The 21,908-nt window shown below is 38.2% G+C and overlaps 1 protein-coding gene across 16 annotated transcripts in view; it reads right to left on the bottom strand.

Moving 5' to 3' along the window:
• LOC100559191 (hornerin) overlaps window positions 1-21,908 on the bottom strand; it is an 87,286-nt gene that overhangs the window by 58,692 nt on the left and 6,686 nt on the right. For all 16 annotated transcript variants that reach the window (XM_062979536.1, XM_062979545.1, XM_062979541.1 and 13 more), the window contains exons 2-18: window positions 18,073-18,269; window positions 15,620-15,756; window positions 14,535-14,623; window positions 12,114-12,261; window positions 11,262-11,297; window positions 10,492-10,527; window positions 9,213-9,248; window positions 7,781-7,828; window positions 7,396-7,437; window positions 6,407-6,445; window positions 6,198-6,227; window positions 3,938-3,976; window positions 3,543-3,560; window positions 3,249-3,281; window positions 1,250-1,282; window positions 865-903; window positions 516-545 (exon numbers count right to left, since the gene is read on the bottom strand). In XM_062979536.1, coding sequence (XP_062835606.1) covers window positions 516-545; window positions 865-903; window positions 1,250-1,282; window positions 3,249-3,281; window positions 3,543-3,560; window positions 3,938-3,976; window positions 6,198-6,227; window positions 6,407-6,445; window positions 7,396-7,437; window positions 7,781-7,828; window positions 9,213-9,248; window positions 10,492-10,527; window positions 11,262-11,297; window positions 12,114-12,261; window positions 14,535-14,623; window positions 15,620-15,756; window positions 18,073-18,268 — 1,029 coding nt within the window. In that variant the 5' untranslated portion in view covers window position 18,269. The remainder of the gene's footprint in view (window positions 1-515; window positions 546-864; window positions 904-1,249; window positions 1,283-3,248; window positions 3,282-3,542; window positions 3,561-3,937; window positions 3,977-6,197; window positions 6,228-6,406; window positions 6,446-7,395; window positions 7,438-7,780; window positions 7,829-9,212; window positions 9,249-10,491; window positions 10,528-11,261; window positions 11,298-12,113; window positions 12,262-14,534; window positions 14,624-15,619; window positions 15,757-18,072; window positions 18,270-21,908) is intronic.

Here is a 21,908-nt window from a genome sequence, read left to right on the forward strand (position 1 = left end):
GGGAAGGGACCCCCCCCCCCCCCTATAATGGGCCAATATAAAACAGATCTTTCGACACTGGAGAGCAAAAATGATGTCTGGTCTCCCGATTTCGGGAGGCTCCTAACAAGCAGACCGGAGCTCCCACCGAAAGCCGGGACACAAAACGGGTCAGGGTTTACCCCAAATGCACAACCCTAGCACCCGAGTCACAGAATTCTGTAAGATGGAGCCATGGTAGTTAAAATAGTAACAAAATCAGTTACCTACATAGTGCTACAACTCTTTTTTTCACATGATGTTTGGTAAATCTACCTAGTTGCACCCAAAACATTCTGCAATAATATAAGTTAGCGGAACTCAGCTTGTTCTCTTATTGAGAGGAAATAGAAAATGTCTAATTCCGTCAATTCAAGATATATTCTCTGTTGGCAAAAATGGCTAGAAATATTAATAGTGTTTTGTGGTATAGATACAGCATTTTGTTCGGTAGTTTTATGAAAATACAGCCAACTTAATGTTAAGACAATGTTTACCTTATCACAAATCTGTCCAGGTTGTCCAGTCTAATGGGAAGAGAATGAATGGAGAACATTACAAAAGAAAAACATATTTAAATTGCAATATACTTTGCCTTTCTATTGCTTGAAAAAAAAGACAATGCATTCTCAAAGGTTCAAATATTTTTTTCAATGTTCTTAACTTATATATATATATAAATAAAAATTGAATAAATTGCAATGAATTAAAATACGTTTTAACATGTGTATTTTATATAAATGCAATAATAACAATTTGAGCATGCGGCTTTCGGGGCAATTTTCAATGTCACATAACCAGTGAACATAATTATCATTTTCATGAATTAGATGAAACAATAGTTACCTGAACGGTAATACGGACACCACCTTGTGAGCCTGACCCCTGCAATAAAAATAAAGAATTTTCAAGCCAAATTAAGGACTATTAAGGCCCTGCAGCCAAGACACGATTTTAGTCATGGGGTGAAGAGAATGCTAAAAAATTATTACATGATCTGTCCAGATGTTACCAAGGATCACCTTCCAGTATGGTTTCAATTATCACAATCATATCAATTAAAACAACAAATTAATTGAATTATGAATAATAATCCTCCCAGTCCTCTTCTCTCTCTCTATTTTATGGGCGCTATGATTTTATGGGGAATATTCTTGGCATGATACATTTAGAGAATGTGAAAGGAAAGTATCCAGAGGTCCTGCAGTAGAAAAGAACAAACCAATCATACCTGAGACTGTATTTTCTCGCTGTATTTAGTACTCTGCAAAAGAACCAGAGATCAATTATTTTCATGGACACGAATTCTTGCCTTAAGGAAATACCTTATTTAGACTCCATAAAAATTATTGTCTCTTATTCTGCATTGCCTCCACTGCTTCAAAGGTCTCCTGAGAATCCAAGTGTGAAATTTGACATATCATATGAATGGCTGGCCCTGATGGCACAGTGGGTTAAACCACTAAGCTGCTGAACTTCCTGACCAAAAGATAGGCAGTTTGAATCTGGGAGCGGATTGAGCTCCCACTGTTAACTCCAGCTTCTGCCAACCTAACAGTTTGAAAACATGCAAATGTGAGTATATCAATAGGTACCCGCTCCGGCAGGAAGGTAACAGCACTCCATGAAATCATGCTGGTCACCTGATCTTGGAGGCATCTACGGATAACGCCGGCTTTTCGGCTTAGAAATGGAGATCAACACCAACCCCCAGAGTCAGACACGACTAGACTTAATGTCAGGGGGAAATCTTTACCTTTACTATGAATGGTTGCTGTTATCTGTTGTTGCTGGTGTTGAATGATTCAAAGCAACACATTACCTTCTGACTCAAATAAACATGATTCCATAGAATCCATTGTACCTCAATAGTCAAATAGCAAAGGCAATTTATTCATCTGTGGATGCAGCATTTGCTGACAACTGCAATTAGCTACAGATTTTGGCATCCTGAGACCCTTGAATCTTTTATAAGTTATTTTTCTTCTCCAAAAAGTACTTATGACTAGATCCTAAAAAGGGTCAAAAATATGTAGGGAGTTAGAGTAATTAAATTATTGCCCCGGATTACTGTTGCTCATTGCATACACCTGTATTCTAGTTAACCCAACCAAATCTGTTTCTTTTGCATTAAACACCCCTGATCATTAAGAGCTACTGATTTCCATGTCAATTAGTCAGTGAATCTGCTCAAGGATTTAAAGAACTATTAGAACTTGAAGATGGCTCTCTTCAAATAGGCTAAGCACCTTGGACATCTCCTTTAAAATTTGAGTAGATTTTGGATGGGTTCCCTGCCCACCAGCATGGGGACAAACAACTATCTACTGATACAGAACATCCCTGGATTTGTTCTTGTATGAACAATGTGATGCCTTGAGGCTCAGGGGCCAATGCATGCCATCCAATATGTGTGATCAAGAAAACTGAACAACAGTACTCCAATAACTCTATGTGTCATGGTTTTTGTTCCTGGGTTATAAATGTCATTTCCTAATTGGCCCTATCATAAAAATGGGGAAAGTTTATGAAATTGCAAAAAAGTTGTTTTTGGGGGACATCCTGCAACAAATTTTCATATAATTTTCTAATGAATGTCTCATTGAGTCTCCACCAATTCAACATAGTTTGTGGCATCCGCAAACACAAAGTTTCTGAAGTATAACAACTACTTTCAAAGTGAATACAAGACAATTAAATAGGAATAACACTTTCAAAACAGGAACAGAAAAAAAAAATCCAAATTGTGTTAGTATAATCAGAGAAGAGCTGCCAAGCATATCCCTCATTGGGTTGCTGTGAGTTTTCCAGGCTGTATGGCCATGTTCTAGAAGCATTCTCTCCTGATGTTTCACCCACATTGATGGCAGGCATCCTCAGAAGTTGTTGGAAACTAGAACAGTGTGGCTTATATACCTGTGGAATGTTCAAGATGGAGAAATAACTCTTTTCTGTGGAGGCAAGTGTGAATGCTGCAATTGGCCACCCTGGTCATTCCACAGATATATAAACCCCACTTGCCTAGTTTCCAAAAGACCTCACAACTTCTGAAGATGCCTGCCATAGATGTCGATGAAACGTCAGGAGAGAATGCTTCTGGAACATGGCCATACAGCCCGGCAAATTCACAGCAACCCAGTGATTCTGGCCATTAAAGCCTTCGACAACACATATCCTTTGTTGCTAATTTTCATATAGTGTTTATTCCTGCTAATAATGGAGATGCTTACCTGAATATGCTTGTATTTGGAGTTGGCAAGTTGCTGTAAAGGAATAAGAAAACATTCTGTTTGTACAAAAATCAATACTGTGATAATATTTAGGAAATACAATTGAAGGCATGGCTCTCTCTTAAAATAACTTGTATGTCTAGAAAATCTCTCATATGGCTTGGTTTGATATATGGGCAGACAATTTGTGGTCCTTAAATTACTGCTAGGAATGATGGGAGGAAAGTGAAGGCTGCTCGTCCGTGTTTTAAGATGTGATTCAAGACAGAACATGTAAACTGAAAGCATCCTTACCGATGTGTATGTTGAGCGCTGCAAAAAACAAACAGAAATGGTTTATTATTAGCAGAAAACTATAGAATAGCATTTATTATAACAAAAAAACATTTCTATCTGACAAGTTGAGAAATGCATTTCATAAGCAACTTCTTTTAAGACAGTAACATCGAGTATTTTTTCCTAGCAATAGGTAAAGGCTAAAAGTTTCCCCCTGACTTTAAGTCTAGTCGTGTCTGACTCTGGGGGTTGGTGCTCATCTCCATTTCTAAGATGAAGAGCCGGCGTTGTCCATAGACGCCTCCAAGGTCATGTGGCTGGCATGGAGCGCCATTATTTCATAATATTTCATAGCAATATTATTGTTCAAAGCACAACATTTCAAATATTTTTTAAAAGAAGAAAGCACTTACCTCAGGTGGGTAAGGGTTGCTTGGAGCATACACAATGACCTACCAAAAATAAATTAATTAGAAGTCAGATTTTGTTTGAATTTGTTTTCTGGTATACTATTAATTTAGTCTCCAACTCCACTTGTATCATTTGTTTGGCAAAGACTGGAGTGTTTGCAAAGAGACAGAGAAAGCAATTTGTTATCCCTTTAAAATGTTCAGCTAAGAAAAGCAAAAAGTCTAGAAAATAGCCCTGGTATTCAGAAATGTATATTTTCCCATAATTTCTGACATCTGACAAATAGTGAGAAGGAAAAGCAAACATGAAAACACAATCAGACATTTTACCGCCCCGCTCCCCCTCCGTATGCACAATTTCCTGCTCCAGATATCTTATTTTAATATTTTAAATGATTAACGTTTTACAAACAATGGTGCTGAACTAGCTTATTTGTTTGTAAAATCATGCCACATCATTGGGAATTTTCCAACTGATTTCATAGAGGAGGTACACACATGACAGGCTGGTTTCACCATTAGGCGAGTGAATAATACAATTAATTGTATTTGCATTATCTTTTGCCTAAGGAGTGGAAGATGTATTTATGGGGTTTCCAGTCTTAAAACAACTCTGATTTTGGCTATAAACCACCTGAAAATGGAGGCAGGAATCATTTGCTACATCTCAGGTAGCAAAGTGTCTTGAGACATCCCTATTGAAGATAGTACTAGTTTGATAGCTCTAACTTAGGCCCTGTCTACACATGCTATAAATTCCAAAATGATGTGGATTATAAAGGGGGGTGGAGATGGCTAGAAAATGCACATCCTCTCAAGCGCGTTGCATGTGTTTTAAAAAGTCAGCAGAAAGTCCAAAATCTGCAATAAAATGCGCTGCAGCTGATCAGTATATGGATGCTGCAGAGCAAAAGTTTGGATGTAACATGTGCATTATTCATGTAAAATTTAAATAAAGGAATGGGATATGGCGCTCTTAGGAAGATAAACAAACACCTTTTCTCTCCCTCCTCAAGAGGAAATCGCTTTCTCCTTTTTGTTTTTGAGTTGGAAGATGACCCTCATTGGTAATTCTCATCCATTGCACTGCTGCAATTCAGCACATATCTCCAAATGTGTAAGAAAAAAATGTTGTTTTGTTGGATTGATTTAGAAGGAGGGGAGCTTTATGGGTGCCACAGGAGCTTTTTCACAGTATCCATACTATACTTTTAATGCATTTTAGTTGTTTAGATTTTATTGTGTTGTAAATGTGTTTGATGAGATTCGTTATGTTTATATAAGTACTTCTTTTTTGGCTAGTTATTATAAGTTTATATTGATGTTGTTTTACTTATTGTATTGATTTGGTCTGTTTCTCTGGGTTTTTTTTTTATTATTATGGCATTGAATGTGGGGCTGCCTTTGAAGACGGCTCGGAAGCTCCAACTAGTACAACGGGCGGCAGCCAGACTAATAACAGGAGCGGCTTACAGGGAGCGTACTACTCCCATGTTGAGTCAGCTCCACTGGCTGCCGATATGCTACCGAGCCCAATTCAAAGTGCTGGTTTTGACCTACAAAGCCCTAAATGGTTCTGGCCCATCTTACCTGTCCGAACGTATCTCCCCCTATGAGCCTTCTAGAACTCTTAGATCATCGGGGAGGCCCTGCTCTCGGTCCCACCAGCCTCGCAGGTAAGGCTGGTGGGAACGAGGGACAGGGCCTTCTCGGTGGTGGCTCCTCGGCTGTGGAACACCCTCCCCAGCAACATATGGCAGATACCAACTCTCCTAGGCTTCAGGAAAGCCTTAAAGACATGGTTGTGCACACAAGCTTTTAATGAATGAGAATATGGACTTTACATGACCTGTACGATGAATGGATTTTAATCTTGGACATTCTTAAAATTTTATATAATGTGATTAGATAATGGTATCTGTTTTATATGAACTGTTGTTTGTAGATTGTTTTATATGAATTGTTGTTTTTACATTGTTTTTAGGCATTGAATTTTTGCCATTTACTGTAAGCCGCTTTGAGTCTCCTCGGAGAGAAAGGCTGGGTAAAAGTGATGTAAATAAATAAATAAATGTTTGCCACCTTTTGTTTGGAAGCCGCCCTGAGTGCCTCTGGGAAGACTCTGTCATGGGTTTGGAAGGGACCAAGGTAACTCAGTAGATTTTTTTGACCCAGCAGAGAATTGAACCCTGGTCTCCAGAGTCATTGTTCAACACTTGAATCACTTCACCACATTGACTCTCTAGGAAGAAAGAATACATACCTTTCCTTTATTTGACATTGTTGAAACAGACTGAAAGGAAAACAGAAAACGAATATATATATTTAATTCATTTGTACCAAATTGATTGGGGAAAGGCAACAGAAAAAGTTCTTGTCTCCCCTAGGGTTAACCCTGCCCTGTTTCACAGAGGGTTATTTTTAAAATTAATTGGAAAAGATTCAACATAGCCAGTGATTAAAATATCTTACTTGTCCATATGAGTTGCTGCTACCATAGTCAACACCCGGCTGCGGATAAAATAAATTTCGGTTACTTCTTCATAAAAGGCATGGATTTTTAAAATAAAAAAATCCATGTAATGAAATTAAGTCTATTTATAACTGTAGAATGAAGTAAAGCTGGGAATAATACAGGGAATTTGTATTTCCCAAAAGACATTATGGAGCTCCCACAAAATTGGGGATTATACCATCCCTGGCCACTGGAAGTGATGATTAGAGCTGGTGAGCATTGGGAATCCCATGGCATCTGGAGGATTGGAATTTGTTCAGCCCTGATTTCAAATTTAGGCCCCTTTATACATTGCCATATAATTCAAATTATCAGATCTGATAATCCACATTATCTGCTTTGAACTAGATTGTATGAGTCTACACTGCCATATAATCCAGTTCAAAGAAGATAATCTGGATTTAATATGGCAGTGTAGAAGTGGCTTTAGAGAAAGCACTGGGGAAAATATAATTCAGATTTACACTAGGACAACATTTCTCAATTCCAATGAACCCTTGAAATAATTTTCAGGTCTCAGGAAACCCCGTATTAAAAATATATATTATTTTTCAATCTCTCACAGACCCACTAATGATCAATTGCATAACCCTGGCTGAGAAATCTTATAATAGGACAATGTAAACAAAAAGGAGTTACTACTGAAAATGCAATGCAGAGGTGATTCCTGCATGATTCTCATATTTATCACAAACCATGATTATAGCACACGTTATTTTTGTTCTGCTCAGAGCTCTATTGGCCAACTACAGCAAAGCTTTTCTAGTTCTGTTTTCATCAGATAGTATTAACACAAGCACACTTGTAAGAAACATGAATATAGTTAATTATGATACATACTACTCATGATCAAATGGTAATAATGCCAGCATCCCACAACCAACTCCTCCCCCCCAAAAAAAACCCAAGTAAACAAAACAAAATAAAAATTCAGAAGAATACTTACATCACCACAGCCATACTTGTTGTAAACACTAGCTGTTCCACCCTATATAGAAAATAAACATATTTTTGGTTAAAGGCAAGTCATGGCATAGCAATATCCTTACTAATTGAAACTGAATATCAAAATGACAGAAAGGAAAGAAGTTAGTGTTGCATTTTTTTTCAAAATCCCCGATCAGTATAGCAGTGATCAGAGATTATTGACGTAAAGTATTTGAAAGAGAGAGGAGAAGGTGTTAAGAAACAACTGGAAATGCTCTTGGTATTCTTCATAAAGTCTACACTTGTGGAAGTATACAACCCAAACCCAACTCTAGTATACAATGTGAAGAAAAACAGTTGCATGGGGACAAAGGTCTTTAAAAGGTGGAAGAATGTGTGCTTACACCAATGCATCCAGTCTTTTTGATCCCTCCTTGGTACACTAGACCTCCCTGGAAGACAATAAACACAAATTATTTCTTTGTAAGTACTTTTTTGAGCAGATTGCCAAAGAAGCCTGCAACATATAGCACTAGCAGCAATAATTGCAGTCCATTTACTTTGGAGGGGAAAAGCTTACTTGAGAATAACTATTGCTGTCCTTGTGAGCAATATGTACAATCTGCAAAAGTCCATGAGAGTTTTGGGATGTCAAGATGATGTCACATCTTGTTGACAGTAATGGGCATCTCCAGATAGGGTATATGTGTTGGGAATACAACAGTATTTATTGAGGTAGTTCTCAAAGGTTTTCAAAATATCCAAACTATGTCATTGTTGTCATGGCAATTCCCAGAACGAGCTGCAACTGTTTATTTCCAACTTCAAATGAACTTTCTTTTAATAATGAATAATATTATATATATATTTTAAAACTTCATTTCTTTTCCTCCTATCTTTCAAAAGAGTTTTGTAAAGAATTGCAGTGAATCAATGAAGTAGTGAAATGGCATGTTTGTTCCCAGTGTGGAATAAATTTCACCACATTAAAACAACGGATGTGCCCCTTAATGAGAAATGCCGCATTATCACAGGATGTCTACGCCCTACCCCACTGAAGAAATTATACTGTTAAGCCGGTATTGCACCATCTGACAGCTGTCGGGAAGAAGTAGCCTGTAATCAAAGGACCAAAGCATTGACATCTCTGGCCCATCCTCTGTTCAGATATCAGCCAGCATGCCAACATCTTAAATCAAGAAATAGCTTTTGAAAATCCACAGAGGTACCCGCAGAAACACCTCAGCAAGTGAGAGTCCAAAAGTGGCAGGCTAAAACCCGGAACCTCTAATCCATGGCTGATACCAGATGAGAAACTCCTCCTGGATACACAGAAGATTGGGCAACTTGGAAGTACTGAACAGACTATGCTCTGGAACCATGAGATGCAGAGCCAATCTTAGGAAATGGGGCTACAAAGTGGAGTCCATGACATGCTAGTGTGGAGAAGAGCAAACCACAGACCACTTACTACAATGTGGTCTGTGCCCTGCCATATGCACAATGGAGGGCTTTCTTACAGTGACACCAAAGGCTCTCAAAGTGGCCACTTCTGGTCAAAGGAAATTTAGTATAATGCCTTGTGTTGCTTGTGTTTTTAAATACATTATAACTGTATCCTCAATTTGCTTCTGACACAATAAATAAATAGGATCAACATAGCAAACCATGCTCCTTCTGTTTTAAAAAAACCTTTGTAAGAGCCCTACCTTAGTCATCCAGGAACATAATAATATTGGTAAGTTAGTAAAACTTTGCATAATTTCTGTGTTTTTTATCATCATGCTTTTTCTAGAGGTAAACCAAATTGGATATTAAACTAGTATTTGACATTACCTGGGCCTGGTTGCCACCATTTTGGAAAGTTGAAGTCTGCATAGTAAATAAAATGCAACAATTTGATCATAAAAAAAATTAAATAGCAGCATCTTTAGTATTTTAATATGTATTTTCTTAAAAAATTAATATGCATATTCTACCTTCTCCGTAATAGGAAATGTGCACTAACTTACTCAGTTTATCTTCAGCTGTTTTTATTCTATGTTCTATGACTAAATTAACCAGGTATTTAATTTTTTAATAATCTACAGAAAATTCCTTCAGAGCTGCAAACATTTGCAATGTTTTCCCAAGTGCACCGCTTAAATTCAGCAAAATAAACAAACAAAAACTCAGGAGTGAACATCCAATCATTTCTTGTTTCAATTATTCTGTTTGGTGGCTTTTCCCTTCACATTGGAGGCCTGGCACAGCCCGTGGTGGGCTTAAGGAATAGGAAACTGGGCACTGAACTTTCAGGATTCACCCATCTATTTGAACAGTGGGTGGACTGGCAAAATCTAAGGCAGAAAGCCACAAAAAGAGCTCCTAAGAGTCTTCTTTTCTCATTCTGTGTATCTGATGAAATTAAAATAAAATGATAAAATTATTTTCCAAGACAGATCATGTACTATCAGGCTTGCCCCCATATAAGCCACCCTGAGTCCCTTTGGGGAGATGGCGGTGGGATATAAAATTAAAGTTATTATTATTGTAAGAAGAAGAAATAGATGAGAACCTCTGGAAGGGTTGGCTCATTTGGGATATATATATATATATATATATATATATATATATATATATATATATATATATCAGAAGCGACTTGAGAACATATTGCAAGTCGCTTCTGGTGTGAGATAATTGGCTGTCTATACAGACATTGCCCAGGGGATGCCCAGAAGTGTTACCATCTTGCTGGGAGGCTTCTCTCATGTCCTCATAAGGGAGAGCTGACAACAGGAGCTCACTCCATCTCAGCCACCTTCAGGTCAGCAACCCAACCTTCAGGTCAGCAGTCCAGACGGCACAAGGGTTTAACCCATTAAGACCCCATGGAATTTTATATTTTTATATAAGAACCATTTAAATCTTTGAGATTATGCAGTTGTTTTTACAATTTAAGCATGCCTAATCCTGAATAAAATCCAGTATATGTATTTGATGATCACCACAACAATTAAAACAATTTGGAAGAAAATAAATTTTATAGAAAAGAGATGGAGAAAATTATCTACAGCAAATATGCTGCTGTTAACCATTGTGCAATGGAGGTGGTGGAGGAGAGAATGCTTACCTTGGCACATTCACTGCTGCTTGCATATGTTCCACCCTGAAAATAAAATGAAACCATTGGTTTTTAACAATTTACAGACAGTTGCAAGTGCAGGCAAGTGTCAAAAGCTTGCGAAGAGCTGAATTTCTCCACAAAGCAGTTCCAGAGGTTTGAGGATGCAAATGGAGTGGGAAACAAAGCATGGGTGCCCTGTGCTTTCTGTTCCTATTGTGTACACTATTGTCATATCAGAAGATGATAAAGCTCATTTACCTTGGGGAGATGTGAAAACGTTTTTGGGGCTACAACTAGCAGAATAGGAGATTCTAAGAGTTTTAGTCCATAAAGGTAAGGTTTTTGAACTTCACAAAACATTACAAAAACAGGGAGCCTACAGTTCTGGTTTCTCCACTTCTCTAAAGTGTATCATTAAAAATGCAGGATAGGTGCCAGCATCATAAAGGAAATTGGTTTCTTGTGCTAACATAGACCGGAGTCCTGAGTTAGCTCAAGACTACAACTGACAGAGGAAAAGAGAGCCCCCTTTAATGTGTAGTAAGGTAAAGGTTTTCCGCTGACATTAAGTCTAGTCGCGTCTGACTCTCGGGGTTCGTAATCATCTACATTTCTAAGCCAAAGAGCCGGCGTTGTCCATAGACACCTCCAAGGTCATGAGGCCGGCATAGCCAAAAGCTCAACTCTAAGTCCATTTGCCACACAGACCACAGAACTGATGCGATAGTTGCATTAATAAGGTATACATTGTGAAATGGTAGTCCAGATATTCTTACCTGTTCACAGTTTACTTTTACAATGATAGATGAAGACTGTAAAGAAAAGGAAACGGTGAATGTTTATCCAAAGGGTTTCACTTATGCTGAATTGCACTGACATAGATCTAGCTCACATTCTTGATTTCTCATCATGTAAAAAGTCATATGCGATTAGGGACCAAGAGAGGTTTTGTGTGAAGATCCATCCACAATTTCCACAACTGCAGATATTTTGATCACATTGGTTCATTAAATTTGGGGAGGCAGAGTTAAATTTTGCTGAGTTACATTTTGTCTCCACAATATTAATAATTACATTCATAGCAAGCAAGCAAAATATTTGGAAGATCACAAGTCACTGACATTTATTATCTCACTGAACTAGACAGGATACCAATACCATATTGGTTGCATGAATGCTTGGCTCATCCTGGTAGTAGGGTCCTCCACATGTGGAATCAATACTTTTGGCATAAGTCAATTTCCTAGCACTTGCAAATGTTTTCCAAATGGCCCAATCAACTTCATAACTTCTAATTTTGTAGTTGTGCTTCCTTAAGCATAGAGCTAAATTTCCTCTTTCCCCTTGCTTAATTTTTATGCAAACCAAAGTTTGGTGTTTATATAATAATCATATTATTATATTTCTGCGATTGAGGGGAGTACTTAGTATACACCCTTATCCAGAATGGTCTGCACAACATAAGGCACAAACAAAATAAAATAAGTTATCTTGACTCCTTTGCCAATCTGGCTGGCATAAAAAGAATTTTGCCTAAACTAGTTCATTCAACTTGGGTCTATTCCAATGGGTAACTTTTGCTAGTCCTAAACAAAGTATCTTATGATGATCAAGACATTCCAACAAACCTTCTTTCTACTTCTTGCTGATGCATTCATTAGTTTGGGCTGATCAACGACTTCAGAAACATTTGCAGTCTTATTCACATCTCTAGGAAAGAGAACTGTTCTGGGAATAACAACCCAGTATGTTTCAGGATCACGAAAGATGGTGGCTCTGGAAAGATAATGGAACTGTCAATAATTATCTTATAGTTATATTATACTGTAGCGTTTTCCTAGTAGGGTGTCAAGGATGATACAGACTCATTTGGTTGCTCCTCTATATCACAGCACAAGTAGAGTCTCACTTATCCAAGTTAAACGGGCCGGCAGAAGCTTGGATAAGCAAATATCTTGGATAATAAGGAGGGATTAAGGAAAAGCCTATTGAACATCAAATTAGGTTATGATTTTACAAATTAAGCACCAAAACATCATGTTATACAACAAATTTGACCAAAAAAGTAGTTCAATACGCAGGAATGTTATGTTGTAATTACTGTATTTACGAATTTAGCACCAAAATATCACAATATATTGAAAACATTGAGTACAAAAATGGCTTGGATAATCCAGAGGCTTGGATAAGCGAGGCTTGGATAAGTGAGACTCTACTGTAGTTGGTAATTACAGTGAAGCCATACTGGGTTTTTGTCTGGGTTTTGAAGAAGCTAGTCAATGTGCTGAACCAATTTTGTAGGTGGGTTCAGCAATTCCTCTCAGGCTTTAACTGTTGTTTGATGGGGGGGAAATCCTCAGCAGCATGATTCGTCATGTGTCTTCAGTTGTAAATAATAATAGCCACAAACTTAAATTGTACTTCCCTTTTACCCCTTCCCCCTTTCTAATATTTTTCTCCTATATTATCCTGATATCATTATAGGATCTTGTTATTATTCCACCTCAAAATGTCTATGGAAGCATCTCTATATCTGATTGTTCTTTTCCACTCTTCTCTTTCTTCTTTTCATGATCTGTCAAAGAAGAAGATCATAGAAAGTCTCCCTGCCCAGCTTCTTTGGATACCTGACACTTGCACATACATGTTACAGTTCTATTCAGCAGGATCCATTGGCCCACTGTGTAGCATGTTTAGGGGTTTGGAGGGGCTGCGAAGGCAAGAAAGTGGTTGGCAAGTCTGCTTTCTTCAGCCCAGTTGCCCGGATCTCAATCTAGATCCATTCCATAGTTCAGTATGCAACAGGGTACTGATCCCTTCTTTGCCCCAAAGAGCACTCACCAACTTTCTTGTCCTGCCCAGATATGCAACGAGAAATTAGTGTACTTTTATGTGTCTTTTTTAAAATGTATGATTTTGTATATATTTTTCTAATGCACACTTTTTGAATGTATTTTTTTCCATTGACTAATGCACAATCATATGAATTTTTCAAATGTACTTTTGGTTATGTACATTTTTAAATACATTTATGGGTTTGTGCATACCTGTTACTCACAGAAATGGATCTCAGGCCTGTGATATGAATACATGTATGCTTGTATGCAGATTCCAATGAAAGATGCACTTCATCTCACTGTGAATCTCAGTAGGGGAAAACATATATACCTCTACTCAGAAATATAAACCTAACTGCAGGCAGTCCCCAAGTTGCCATCAAGATAGGTTATATAGGTTTGTTCTTAAGCTGAATTTGTATGTAAGTCAGAATGGGTATATTTTTAAGTGTAGCTCCATCTAGACACACACACAAATACACATATATAAGATTTGGATTTCAAACCCTGTGGTGTTTGTTTATCTGTGCCCTGTTTCACCTCACTTTCTGTCCTTGTGATCATTGAATTTTGAAAAATGTGGTTTGTTATGGAAACAAGGATTGGTGAGAATGATTCATTTGAGACACATTTTCCCCATGATAGCAATTCCAGAAGTGAATTTCTCTTCTGAGTGGTAGATTTCTCTGACTTTCTGTCGTCTCACCCACATTTTTAACTAGGAATCATTTGTAAGTTGGATGTTTGTAACTTGGGGACTGCCTGAATTTTCTTAGTCATTCTTAGACTGGAGTAGGATTACTAAATCTTACAGAACAAAATCATTGTATTCAAAGGCCATAAACCATAAAAAGAGAATAGCATGTACATAAACCATAAACCACTATATCAATAAAGTAAGAGCATCACTCTGTTGCAGATCTCCAGATAACCACAATATAGTTATGCACATTGGACAATTAAGACACCTGACAAGAGCAATGTTTTTGAAAGCAGTGACAATGTAGAAAGAAAATAATCCTGAGGAAAGAGAGAATCACACTCAAAGCAAAATCTCTTAAATATGCACTTATATAAACTGAATCCTTTTAACACTGGGGCCAGTCGCAAACAGATGTGATGTTGTGGTTCTCCTCTGAGTCCATGTGAATAGATAATCCCAATGAATGATTAAATCACAAACACAGTGAAGCCTTTTAAATCTGCACTTACACAAACTGAACTCTTGTAGGATCAGGTGAAATCCAAACAGATGTGATATTGTGCTTCTCATCTGAGTTCTTGTGAATTAATGTGGAACTCTGGAAAATTAAAGATGTGGACATGATACATTCATTCAGTTTGTTTTTCTAATTATAAGCCACACTGTAACATCAACTCTTATTCCAAGAAATGATAGTACAAGGAAAACATGACACCAAGGAGGCTCCTGTATCTACTTGAGCTACTACTCAAATGTGTAAAGAACATTCAAGTTATATCTTCTATAACAGTCTCAAGTTATATCTTCTGAAATAGTTTGGGATATTGCTTTGCTCCCTTCATGTTAAAATATATGCATGGATTAAATCAGGTGTCGGGATTAAATCAAAGCAGGATGTTTTGCTGTATGAAATGGAGCAGATAATGAAAGAGTGGCCATACTAACTGGGAGATTCTGGGAATTGTAATCTAAAACTCCTAGGGCCCTTCCACACAGCCCTATATCCCAGAATATCAAGGCAGAAAATCCCACATTATCTGAGTGTGGACTCAGATAACCCAGTTCAAAGCAGATATTGTGTGATTTTCTGCCTTGATATTCTGGGATATAGGGTGGTATGGAAGGGCCCCCAAAGTCATGATATATAATGCACTTAAAGCCAAAGTGACATTCCATACAAATCACATCCTCTCCTGGCAGCAAAACAAAAATAAGAGTTACCAATTTAGTTCTTTTTATGAGAATCACATAACCAATGGTAGGTCCCACCCTTAGTGCCCGAATGGTTGCCACGCAGTTGTGACCACTGACCCATGATTCAAATCACAGTTCTTGAATATTTTGGAGGGTGTCAAGGAATGGGTCAAACTGTAAAGAGAATAGTTCTGTAGGCATTCCTTATAAGATCAGAAGTGACAGTTTTGCCTGAATCCATATTTAATTTGTGCAAAATTGTCAATTCCAAGCAATATTCTGAGAAAATAAATCTTCCTGCAAGAGAATAATCCCGTCTCATGCAGTTTCCCATTGAAAACATAGTTTCAGAGGATATTATCAATATTATTCAACCATGTTAAATAATAAACAAACATACCGATAGGTTATAGCAATTAAAGGTGTCTGTATTTGGATCTGTGATATAAAATGAGCCAACAGGGATGTTTTTATCAATGTCTCGGGCCTGCAGCATGAACCATTTGAATCCAGCATCTGGCGGTCCTTCTATGTTCACTGGAGAAACAGACATTTTGAAAATTGTCAGTGTTGTATACTGGATGATTTATTTCTGCTGAGCAGAGAATATTCATTAATGTGCTCAATTGCTCTCTAAAATTTCCATGAAATGACATTTTTCAAGCAGTTATGACAAGCAAACCCTTCACACTAGCATCGTGGTGAATCCAGCAACTGCTGTCAGGGCACGTGGGGAACCCGTCACCCATGCCCCGCAATGCCCAGTTTACTGGTTGGCGAACCCAAAGGGGGAAGTGTCGACCTTCCAGCTTTCCCCCATTAATCCAAGGCAAAACAGGAAGCCTCCTGCATTGCCGCCACAGCTGCCTGCTCCTCTTCATCACCCCTTTAAGCACAGAGCACCACCGGAAGCAGTAGTGCATCATGTAAAGACAGCCAACGGCTCTGTGCTTAAAGGGATGGCAAAGTGGAGCATGCCACCGATTCTTCCCCCGTCTGATGCGGTCGTAAGTCTGCATTTTGCAGGTGTTTCCAGAGGAGGCTTTTCATTTACAATTCTTGACACGCCAGGTATCTAGCAGACAAAATGGTCACTTTTCTCTCCTGGGACATTCTTTGCAAAACATTTGTTTGCACTTTAAAAAGTATGGAATTTTGTTGGGTTTTTTTCAAAAATAGAAAGACCAGTTTTGCACATAAAATATTGTACTTGTTCTGGGGATACAAAATCTTTTTCTGCCCAAAGAACAATGCTTTTGTGCAATTTCCCTATATATTTTTGCACAAATGAATTTTTCACAAAAAAAGATTCCAAAACATACATACACAAAATACCATATATACTTGAGTATAAGCTGACCCGAATATAAGCCAAGACACCTAATTTTACCACAAAAAACTGGGAAAACTTATTGACTTGAGTATAAGACGAGGGTGGAAAATGCAGCAGCTACTGGTAAATTTTAAAAATAAAAATAGATACCAATAAAATTACATTAACTGAGGCATCAGTAGGTTAAATGTTTTTGAATATTTACATAAAACTGTAATTTAAGATAATAATAAGACTTTAATAAGATAAGACTGTCCCACTCTGAATACCTACTTGTCTATACTCGTGTATAAGTCAACCCAAATATAAGCCAGCCAGGACCCTCACTCGAGTATAAACTGAGGAAGCCTTTTTCAGCCCTAAAAAGGACTATAAAACTCAGCTTATACTCGCGTATACAGTGTTCCCTCACTACTTCGTAGTTCACTTTTCGCAGATTCGCTATTTTGCAGTTTTTCAATAAACTCTAAAAGATTATTATAAATCATAAAAAATTGCAATTTACAGCCTAAGGAAGGGAGGAAGGAGAAGCCAAAGGGAGAGAAAAGGAGCCCAAGCGGCAACGGGAGGAGAAGGAGGCGATTTATCAACACACGATTGGTTGATAAAGACTTAAAATAGTGTATAACTACTAAAATAATGTATAAATATTAAAATAAATATAGTGTCCCTACTTTGTGGATTTTCACTTATTGCGGGTGGTCCTGGAACCTAACCCCAGCGATATAAGTAAGGGAACACTGTATACAGTAATTGACCAAAAAATACTAATATTGCCCAGTAGGGAGAAAACTTTGAAATTATTATTTCCTGCATGTGAGAATAAAATAAACATAGAATTAAGATATAAGCACCATGAACATATAACATGAAAAGCATATAAAACCTATTTTGTACCTAAAAGACGCAAAACAAAGGTTGGATCTACACTGCTGTATATCCCAGGATCTGATTCCAGATGATCTGCTTTGAACTGAATTATAAGAGTCTACACTTCCAGATAATCTGAGATGAGCAGATAATCTGGGATCATATCTTGGGATATAGGGCAGTGTAGATCCAGTCAAAGGAGACTTAATATGAATTGAGATGTCAATGCTGGATCTCAGTTGCTAATTTTGAGAACAGAAATGCTGCTTCCATTCACGGAAGGCAACAAATCCATCAGAGGGTCTTTGTTAGATGAAAGGATTAATGGTTGTTTCCCGCTTTCCCTTGTAATGCTTCTCATTGTGTTCTGGGTTTTTTTTTTTTGCAGACTTCCACATTGCTTTCCAGTATACACACAGGGTTGCAAGGGAAAAGAGAAATCCAAAGTTGGCTTTCCTACTATCATGTACCTGCAGAAATGAAACTCCACTGAACAGTCCTCTGTCTGGATTTAACCCACACTTTGTTTTGCTACTGTGACTTCATCTGGAAAATGAGAAAGCTTAATCTACTCTGTTTATTCCCAATATATAAGAAACAAGAATAACTATGGTAAACTAGACAGAGGAGAATACATATATGCATTGTACCTTTTACTTCACTTCCTGGATTATATTGCTCGGAAGGAAAGGAAACATGAAAGGGAGATTCAGATTCCTGAGGTTGAACTGGGTGGTCCGGCACCAAAGTTTCACAATCAATTGAAAAATTTGTATATGGAGCACCGAGGACTCCTGATATGAAGATCCCACACAGCAGGATAACAAAGAAGTGACATCTCTCCATCCTGAAGGGAAGCAACAAATAACAAAACAGATGAATAACATTTTAGTGTCCAAACTATTGATGCAATGATCGGAGAGGTGAAAGCATTGCTAGCGATTAATCTTTTTGCTCACAATATCAGATCACAGCAGTGGTATGTGTGTGTCCCTTCAAATCTCCAGTCGATTTATGATGACCCCACACATTTCACAAGGTTTTCTTAGACAAGGAATAGTCAGTAGTAGTTTTGCTGGTTCCTTCCTCTGAAATATAGCCTATAGCTCCTGGTATCCATTGGCAGTCTCCTATCCAAGAGCTGACTTTACTTAACTTTCAAAATCAGCTGGGATCTGGTGCCCTTAAGGCAGTGGTTGCCAACCTTTGGACCTCCAGGTGTTTTGGATTTCAGCTCCCATAGTTCCTAACAGCTGGTAAGCTGGCTCGGAATTCTGGGAGTTGAAGTCCAAAAACACCTGGACGGCCAAAGGTTGGCAACCACTGCCTTAGGGTATTTACCATCACAGCACATATATTGCCCATCATATTGTCCATACTTAGCTTGTTGTGTTGAGAAGACAGCAGTAATAATGGCCTTGGGAAATAACTGCACAATTCCAGTTTAGGTTGAATGTTAAGGGAACATCAGTAAAGACACGATTTTACAGTGGAAGGGATTTTTCCCATAAAAAATTCAAGTAATTCTAAGCAGGATATTTTCTAGCATTCTAAAGTTTCATTTCATATCATGTACTGTGCGAATCAATGTTAGAAAAATTATGACTGCTAGGCTAGCAAGTGTACTTTTGCATCATCTAAGCAGAAAAATGACTAATAATAATAATAATAATAATAATAACTGGAAAAGCTGAAACAAGATGAGGATTTGAAGAATGAATTACAAAGACTCTGGCACAAGCCAGTCAAGGTGGTCCCAGTGGTGATCGGCACACTGGGTGCAGTGCCTAAAGGCCTTGGCCTGCACTTGAACACAATTGGCGCTGACAAAATGACCATCTGCCAGCTGCAGAAGGTCACCTTACTGGGATCTGCACGCATTATTCGCCGATACATCACACAGTCCTAGACACTTGGATAGTGTCCAACATGTGATCAAATACAACAGCCAGCAGACTGTCTGCTGTGGACTCATCTTGTTGTGTTTCAAATAATAATAATAATAATAATAATAATAATAATAATAATAATAACTTTATTTTTATATCCTACCTCCATCTCCCTGAAGGGACTCGGGGAGGCTTACATGGGGACAAGCCCAACAAACCAATAGACTGTAACATATTCTTAGACAACTCGGCATTACCTTAAGAGAATTATACTTTTTTTTGTTTGCTTGTTTCTGAAAGACTTTATCAGGATTTGCATCAACCTTGATCCATGTGTTGTCAAAGGCTTTCATGGCCGGAATCACAGGGTTGTTGTGTGTTTTCCAGGCTGTACGGCCATGTGTTTAAAAACTCTAAAATCAGAACAGTAAATAAGGAACTCTAAAAACAGAAGAATTCCAGACATGAATCAATCAGGGGCAGCTAACACCACTGAACAAAGGATTCCCCCAGACAGGAAGAAGCCAGGAGATGAAGCTATTCAATGCTAATTAAGGTGATTAATTACAATATTCACACTGGCCTCCAACTGACAGGAGTTCTCCCACCCTGGACCTTCCACAAAAATATAAACCTTCCTTTCTTAGTTTTCCCATATACCTTACAACCTCTGAGGATGTCTGCCATAGATATGGGTGAAACATCAGGAGAGAATACTTCTGGAACATAGCCATAGAGCCCGGAAAACACACAACCTTGATCCTTGCATGGACATATTAATTTCTTTTGAAAGATTCCATAATTACAAGGGCAGAGGAATGAATCCAGATGAGGCTTTTATTGATGTTGTTTAATTCATAAAAGTGTGTTATGTCCCTAGATATTTGTAAACATCCTCTGTAGTCTGTTACTGCTTCTGTCTTGTCTATTGTTACACTCGTCCACCCTTAGAGAAGGAATTATGGAGAAGTTTTGAGTGACAACATTGGGGAGAACCCCACATCAGGGATCTAGAAGCACCCCTTATCAACAGCACACACTTTCTCCACTTCTTTTAGTTTCACAAACATCCTTGGAAAGCCACATCATCTCTCACCAGGGTGTGGAAGCATGGGGAACAATTAAACTAAGTATTCAGGGGGGAAATTAGGAGCCATGATTTGTGGGCACAAGTTAGGAAAGACTAGTGAAGAAGAATATCTGGCTTTCCAAATATCTGATTAGTGATTATATGTATGATTTGTTAGAGAAACCATCATCTAAAAAGAGAAACCATGATCTAGGCCAGTGGTTCTCAACCTTCCTAATGCCGCAACCCTTTAATGCAGTTCCTCATGTTGTGGTGACCCTCAACCATAAAATTATTCTCATTACTACTGTTACAAATCGTCAAGTAAATATCTGATATGCAGGATGTACTTTCATTCACTGGACCAAATTTGGCACAAATACCCGATACGCCCAAATTTGAATACTGGTGGGCCTGGGGATTGGGGGGGGGGTGCTTTTGTCATTTAGCACTTGTAATTGCTGGGATTTATAGTTCAATCAAAGACCATTATGAATTCCACCAATGATTTGAACCAAACTTGGTACACAGAACTCCTTTGACTAATGGAAAATACTAGAAGTGTTTGGTAGGCACTTGAGTTTTGGAGTTGCAGTTCACCTACATCCAGAGAGCACTGTGGATTCAAACAATGATGGATCTGGATCTGGACCAAACTTGGCACGAATACTCAATATGCCCAAATGTGAATGCTGGTGGAGTTTGGGAAAAATATACCTTGACATTTGGGAGTAGTAGTTGCTGGGATTTATAGTTCACGTACAATCAAAGAGCCCCTTGAACCTCACCAACGATAGACTTGGGCCAAACCTTCCACACAGAACCCCCACGACCAACAGAAAATACTGGAAGGATTTGGGTTCATAAGACCATCAGAAATATGTGCTTTCTGATGGTCTTTGGCAACCTTTCTGAAACTTCCCTTGCGACCCCCACAGGGGTCCCGACCCCCAGGTTAAGAAACACTAGTCTAGGCTCTTCTCTTGTTTCCATAAAACTGAGTTATATTGATGACATTATAATTGGATTGGATTTACAAAAGAAAGGGAATCACTTTGTTTCATATTTTATCTTGGATGTAATTCTATAGAATCCCATGGATATGGCCATGCTGTTTTTCTGAACAACCATTCAATACCTTGGGCTCACATACTGTAGTAATTGCCATTTCAACAAATCTAGCATGTGCTGCTTGATGGAGATTGTTAATAACCCTGACGTGCTTGCTTGGCACAAAGGCAGGTATTCTTTAATGAAGATGAGATAGGAAATACCTCCTGCTTCATTCCGGGTGTATTAGAGCATTGTTCTGCCATTGTTCTTTCAAGAGGCAGGGAGCATTGTGCTTGGAAGTGGCATTTAAGTGGAAATGGGCTCTATGAATACACAATGAGTAATCCCTTTTGTGCACCCGGTATTTGGGGCACTATTGTGGACTTCATTTGGAATACTGAAGCAGAATGTAGAATGACATTTAGAAATATTATATGCAAGTCAATCAGATTTGAGTCCACAAAGCCATACATCT

Source organism: Anolis carolinensis, chromosome 4, assembly GCF_035594765.1.
Source record: "Anolis carolinensis isolate JA03-04 chromosome 4, rAnoCar3.1.pri, whole genome shotgun sequence".
Classification (NCBI taxonomy): Eukaryota; Metazoa; Chordata; class Lepidosauria; order Squamata; family Dactyloidae; genus Anolis; species Anolis carolinensis.